At 52.0% G+C, this 7276-nt stretch overlaps 1 protein-coding gene across 1 annotated transcript; it reads left to right on the top strand.

Moving 5' to 3' along the window:
• The first annotated feature begins 2570 nt into the window (after window positions 1-2570).
• Window positions 2571-3648, top strand: LOC136996011 (olfactory receptor 5B21-like). Its single transcript, XM_067317006.1, is given in 2 exon segments — window positions 2571-3482; window positions 3484-3648. Coding segments are annotated over 2 exon segments (1077 nt in total).
• Window positions 3649-7276: the final 3628 nt, after the last annotated feature.

The following is a 7276-nucleotide window of genomic DNA, read 5'->3' on the forward strand; positions in this document are numbered from 1 at the left end:
CTATCTGTGCCACAACAGGAGCAAAGGAGGCCCCAGAGTACCTCCCAGGGAGGAGAGATGGACCCAAACCACAAGGATATATTGGTATCTTCGCTCCCTTCAGCCCCCGGCACGCCAGGCCCCTGTGCCTCAGGGAGAGGTTTGGGGGCCCTTTCCCCTCAGGGGACAGAGCCTGGCACCTGCGGGGGACTCACCCCATCCCCTAGGGCAAGTCTCCATGGCTAGGAGGAAATGCCTGTGGCTTGGCCTCTTCCTCCCCTCTGACCATCGCAGGAGACTGGAGGGACCAGCTCAGGCAAGCAGGGCTCTCTAAACCTGAGTGAGTCAGTGAACAGGCAGTTGTCTGCAGGGAGGTGAGGGGAATCCCATTCATGGATCTCTCCTGGTTCTGCTTCATGAGTTTGGAGGAGTCCTAGCCATTGCCTACCTCAGTTTCCTTTCCAAATGGAGTATAACCCAAAGTTGAAATGGCCCAGAGTTATTTGAAAAGAAAGCCTCGCCAGGGGAATTTACAAAGTATCCAGCAGTTCAGAGGTTTCAGTCTCCTTTGAGAGCCAATTCTGCACTGCTCACTCTGCAGTCCCTAGGGAGAGAGCAGCTGCAGCAGGAGCCTTCAGAGACTCATTAGTGCTATAAACCCCAGGAAACTCTGGAGAGAAGGGGGCATTTGGGTGCTGCTGGAAATGCACCACAGGTGCTGCTGGAAGGAGATGGCAAGGGCAGAGGAATGCCTGACCCCTGGGTCAGGGTTTGCAGAGAGCTCAGGGAAGAGAAGGATGTGGTGGGGAAGAGGCAGAGGGTGAAACCCCGACCTTGATCGTCATTGTCTGGCACCATCAGCGCAGAGGTCACCCCTTCATGCTGAGGACTGCAGGCTGGTGCTTGGTGTCCTGAGGTAAGTCAGGGTGTTCTTTATTTTTCTGCTGAGTTTTTACACAGTTGAAATTTTGATGATACCTTAGTGTCAGTCCTGTCCTTTCCTGCATGTCTTCCCCGCAGCTCCCTCCTTCCTGCAGGCCCCCCTGAGTCCCTGGCACCACGCAGCAGAGTTCTTGTGGAGGGGCTGCGGGTGCTGACTTACAGCAGGGCTGCTGCTGTGCTGGAGCCGGCCCCAGGGCACTCACCCACCTTGGCTGTGATGGAGGAAGAGTCTGCGCAGGCTGTTCAGGGCTAGAAATGCTTTGTCATTCACTTCACCAACTGTTATGGACTTTTCCTCTCCCCTCTTCCTCATAGTCTTATACGATTTGGTCTCAGACCCTCAGCTTTCTCACATTTGACTTTCACTCATGCAGTGGGGAGGGTTGGGACCTCAGTCATTCTGTGCTGATTCTGGAAACCTCTCTTACTGCTGTCTATTGTTAAGGCCTCTAGGGAAAGCCTAGGAGATGGGTGAGAGTGTGGAAGCTCATCCATCGCAAGAGCTCTCTGAACAGTCCAGGCATCTGCTTGCACATCTCCAACTCACTGAAAAGTCTAAAGGGAGAGGAAGGGAATAGCAGGGATATGATTTTCTCTATCACTATTTTTGTGAGAACCCCAGGAAGGGCACCAGGCAGAGGACTGTGTGTTTCAAGCATGGACTTTCCCCGACCATGCAGTCAGGCATGTCCTGGCATTGCCCATGCCCCTGACCCTGCTCCTGCCCCCCTTTCCTCAGCGCCCTGGGCCCCCCATCCCGGTGCCCAGCAGTGCTGAGCAGGGAGCCCCATGAGCACAGCTGGCTGTGCTGAGGTCCAGCTATTGGGCTGGGGTGTGCAGGGACGCAGCCCCAGAGCCCTCGGGAACCACCGCTAAGGAGGGAAAGTTGTCAAGCAAATGATCCTCCCTGTCCTTTCCCCTTCCTCCCTTTTCAAAGTCATTTTCTTTTTGGCTGGTTTGCTCAGAGGTACCCATTTCCTTGCATTCAGGCTTTCACTTCTTTTTCACGTTCCTAAATATAACGTACAATGCACTTTTAAGTTCCTTTCTGATAATCCCCGTGTCAACCCTCTGTACATCCAGGCTGGCAGCTCTTCACCTGCTTCTTTTCAATGGAAAAAAATGGCATTTCTAGAGGGCAGCTGGGTCTCAGAGAGACTCACTGACATGGCAAACTTCACACAAAAAGGTTGTTCCAGATTGGGAGGCTTGTTTTCTCTGACCCAACTTCCTCTTTTCTTATCAGAACAGAAAGATCTCAGCCCCCAAAACTAGGCTTTGACATCCACAGAAAACCCTTGGGAATAGGAAAGCAGAATGTCTAAATGTGAGTAAATGCACATTCTCTATTTAGCTCACCTCTGTGGTCAGAAGGGGCTCTCCTGGGTTGAGGATTACTTCAATCTGGAAGGAAGTATTTCTGTGCTTTCACTAAGCACAGAGCGCAAACACGCAACGTTGAGAGAGCAGAAGGATATGGTTCTTTTCTCTGGCAGAAATGCCCTTTACAGCTCCCCTGAGGTGTCTTTCAGCCTGAATTATCCTGTGATACTATGATCCTTTCCTTTTTTAATTTAGTGGAGCAATGCCTGTTCTTTCTTGCAGCTCCCCTTCATGGAAAGTGTGAAAAAGGAAGACCACAGCACTACATGGAGAAAGGGGAGTGGGATAATCAGACATCAGTGATGGAGTTCCTCCTGCTGGGAATGGGGAATGTAACCACACTCCAGACACCGCTCTTCCTTCTCTCGCTCATCATCTACTTGGTGACTGTGGTCGGGAACAGCCTCGTCACTGTGGTGGTGGTGGCAGACCAGCACCTGCACACTCCCATGTATTTCTTCCTGGGCAATCTGTCCTCCTTGGAGACCTGCTACAGCTCCACCATCCTGCCCCGGCTGCTGGTCACCTTCCTGACTGGGAACAGGACCATCTCTGTTCACGGCTGTATTGCTCAGTTCTACTTCTTTGGCAGTTTGGCAACTACTGAGTGTTACCTGCTGGCCATGATGTCCTATGATCGGTACTTGGCCATCTGCCAGCCCCTGCTCTATGCCAGCCTCATGACCTGGAAGGTCTGTCTTCAGATGGTTGCTGGGTCTTGGCTAGTGGGATTTCTAGTCACCACAGTAGTAACTTCTTTTGTATCCCAGTTGAAGTTCTGTGGCCCCAAGGCAATTGATCACTTCTTCTGTGATCTTACCCCATTACTCGCACTCTCCTGCAGTGATACAAGAAAGATCACATTCCTGTCTTTCACAGTGTCTTTCCTGAGTGCTGTCCTCCCCTTCCTGTTCACACTGGCCTCCTACGTGTGCATTATAGCTGCCATCCTGAGGATCTCGTCCAGCGTGGGCAGGCAAAAGGCCTTCTCCACCTGCTCCTCTCACCTCATCGTTGTCACTGTTTTCTATGGCACCCTCATCATTGTCTACCTGATGCCCAGAACCCCCCAGCTGAGGCAGCTCAACAAAGTGTTCTCCTTCTTCTACACCGTCCTCACGCCCCTGGTCAATCCCCTCATCTACAGCCTGCGGAACACGGAGGTCAGGGAGGCCCTGAGGGAAGCATTTAGGAAAGCTCTGGCCTGCACTCAGAGCTCATGCTAGGTGGTTGACACTGAGCACAAATCTCTCTCAGCTCTTTCACAAAGGCAAATGCTGGCTGCCAGGGTCATCTTCAGAAGTGCTTAGCATTGAGACTGCCTGTGGAGTGGCACAGGCATGAAAGGGAAAGATCCTTGGAGAAAAAGATTCTTATTTAGAAGCAAATGTGAAAAATGCCATGGCTCTGCATTTTCCTTCATAATAAAGGGATCGTGGCTTTATATATTTCAGCGGCTGAGAGCTTCAAGTTTTGTTTTGTTTTGTTTTGTTTTTCATTAAGAAGATAGATAGAAGAAGGAATTTGGAAAGACATGTGAGTGCCTTCCAGGTGCAAACATGGGGATGTCTTTCTTGCTGTGGCTCCCGGGGATGGGATCCATCTCCCTCAGTGTTGTCTATTTCCGGGGCCAGTATACAGCTTTCAGTGAAGGTCCCCTTCCATTGCCCTTCCAGCAGAAAAATGGACCTTCTCCATTTTGGGGGCTTGTGACGGTGTGCTCCTTTCCCCCCCAACTGATGTGCTCTCTCCCCCTCAACCTGACCTCCGTGTAAACAGTACAGGGACTAATTGAGCATGCGCCAACTAAGACCCATCTAACATGCAAATATGACTATGAGTCAATCGTCCCTCCCCCCTCATCAGTAGGGGACAACCCAGAGCCCATTGAGCTCTCCTGCACGGCAGCGGGCTGCACTGCAGAACCTCCTCTTGAGCAGGGACGCCTCTCAAGGTTCCTCCTCAAGGTTGAGAGATTCCTGACCCGTGACAGATCTTCGGTAAGTGATTAATAGCATGCTGAACTTTTGTGAACTTCAGAAACTTTGCTGAGTTATATCTCTGATTAACTGTGCACATAATCCCCTAGACATAAACTGTTGACCAAGTCTGAGACTAGAATCGGATCCAGCCACACCCAGGTTCCCCCGAGGGGGAGTTTGGAAAGCAAGGGGGTCCAGTCTGAACCTCGTGACTCAACGGGAGGGTCCCTTTCACATATATTCCTTTAGACATGAACCGTTGACCAAGTCTGAGACTAAGACTGGATCCAGCCGCACCTAGGCTCCTCTCAGAAGGATTTTAGAAAGCAAGGGGGTCCTTTCTGAACCTCGTGACTCAACGGGAGGGTCTCTGTTGCACATGCATCTGACCCTGTCCTTCATGCAGTAAATAACTGAGTGAACCTTGCCAACTGAACCTCGTTAAATCATTCTTATTTATGACTGAACTTTGTTAAGTCGCTATCTTACCACAATAAACATAGTGCTGCTTCCCTCTTACGAGTGAAGTGCATCACTCCTTCGCGACAGGGCTTTACGTGTTACTCCCACCCAACCTCTCCTCTGGTCAGGCATGGCCTCAGGAACCAGCTGGGGATGAAGCAGATGGGCTGGCAGGGTAAGAGGCCATGGTTTCTCTGGTTGCAAGGGGAGCAGGAGAGGCTGGGGTGAGGTGGAGAGTTCCTGTTTTGAAGGGCTAAAACAAGAGGTGCAAGCAATGTCTTGGATCTCCCGCCCCGTACCCTTCTCTCCCCTACCCCTAGGGAATCAGCAAACCCCTGCTCCATTTCTGTTCCCCTGGCTCCAGCTGCATTTCTGCTCCTTACTCCTCACCTTCTTTTAAGGAGATGGGGACAGCCATGCCTTGTCCAATTCCTTTTCCCTTGGAGGAGCTGGCTTCCCTCCTGAGCCTTCCTTCCCTGCTGGAATGCCTTTAGCCAGCTCTCCTCCAGAGCTCAGGGTGGGGTGGGCTTTGGGGCCTGGTTGCCCACAGAGCTCAACACCCTTAGCCAGCGGCATCTTAGGAGTCAAAACTAGGCTGATGGCCTTGGCCACCAGGGCACACTGGTGACTCCTCTTCAGCTTGCTCACCAAGAGCCCCAGGTCCTCTTCTGCAAAGCTGTTCCCTCAACACTTGGCCCTCAGTGGACCCTTTGCATGAGGCTATTGGGGTTACTACACCCCAGGTGCAGGACACCACACTTGCCTTACCTGAATTTCAGGAGGCTCCTATAAGCCCCATTCTTCAGCATGTCAAGGTCCCTCTGAATAGCAGCCAGACCCTCCAGAGTATCAAGCAATAGGTGACAGAGACTGGAACTCTCGGGGTGCTGAGGCTGAAGTGAGAGGAGAGAAGCTCACCTGGGCCACTTGCATGTCCCTTGATTACGCTGTTATCACTCCATACACAACAATCTTCTGCAAACGGCTTTCATCTCCTGGCAAGGCTCTCTCCAGGTCATGCGACAGCTCCACTCTGTCACCCTGCGCACAAATCACAAAAGGGAACGATTGGTCTTGCTTTTCCTTCAGTAACATCAAGTCCGAGCTGGGAGCCTTTGCACTGCAGCACCTACACAATGACAGCAGGATGCTACTTCCATGTCTGGTGCATTTCTAGGGACAGAGACCAGCTGAGGGAGCAGCTGCACTGCAAAGGGTTACTGACACTGTCACATCAACTCAGCACTGCACCAGGCATCAACCTGATGCCAGACCTCTGCTCTGCCACCTAGTCTACAAACACACTGTCTCTGCCCCACAGAGCTGCCTCTTCTGCTCGATACAACCAGGTGCCAGCAAGAAGAGATGGATGCAGGACACTTGCCTCTTGCACGCTCCCCAGCCACTGCTCTGCTCGCTGCCTTCCCTTGGCTCCTCAAGCCAGACACACAGCGAAAATCTTTTGGTGACACCACAAGGTGGCCAAGGCACTCTAGGCTCACAAGGCCTGTGCAAATAAGCAGCACAAGATCAGGCAGGGACAGAGGGAAGGATCCTGCTTTCTTTGGGTAGAGCAGGCTGCTGCTTCCCACCTCCATCCCCTCAGGAACCTCCAGCTTGGGATGGGGGGATGGGGATTTTGTTTAGTAAAACAAAGGTTACAGATACAATGCAGAAACACTTGAGAGTCCTGAAGGCCTCCTAAGCCCAAAGTAACCTTGGTTCCTTTCCTTTAGTTACTTAGACAAGGAGCCCTGGGAAAGGGCAAAAGGGTGCAGAGGCTTTGACATGAGATGCAAATAATGAGACCTGAGGGCTGGGTGCCATGGGCACCTGGCCCTGGCCACATCTTCACCCCTCACAGAGCCAAGAGCCCAAGAGCTGTCAGACTTCCTCAGGTCAAGCTACAGACGCTTTGGGGCACTCACACAAAGACACTCAAGACATGCTGGCATTTATTATAAGGGTCTTGCCCTCGTCCTATATGGCACCACAACCTTCTAGGAAAAGGAGGGGACACAGTAACATTTGCTGAGCAGGCTGGCAGTAACAACAGCTGTGGGATGTGGAATTTGCAGCACAGCAGAGGTACCAGGAGGTGAACCCACACCCCAAGTCACCCAGGGAAGCCAGGCCCATTTATGGAAGCCTTCGCATCCATACGTAGCCTCTTCTCATTCACTTGCAGCTGCTTTCACAGAGGGCTCACGATGTTGGCAAAGATGTTGACAGGCACAGGGACACAGCCTGGCATCCTGCCTCCACCCTCAGGGGCTCTAGGACTGCACTGGGAACCTCCATGAGTGGAGCAAGCTAGAAAGAAAGAAAGAATCGGAGTGTTACTGTCAGTTCTGCTGGCCTTACAGAGTCTCAACAGGCAGGGGCAAATGTCTCCCCTCTATGCTGAGCTGTATTGGTGAGAACACAGCCAGCAGGGCCACCAAGACATTCTACCCCTCTTTCTGGCACAGGGGAGACCATGTCTGTATACTGGGTCCCATTTGGGTCCTCCTATTCTGCAAAGGCAC

Source organism: Apteryx mantelli, unplaced genomic scaffold, assembly GCF_036417845.1.
Source record: "Apteryx mantelli isolate bAptMan1 unplaced genomic scaffold, bAptMan1.hap1 HAP1_SCAFFOLD_20, whole genome shotgun sequence".
In the NCBI taxonomy this organism is placed as follows: domain Eukaryota; kingdom Metazoa; phylum Chordata; class Aves; order Apterygiformes; family Apterygidae; genus Apteryx; species Apteryx mantelli.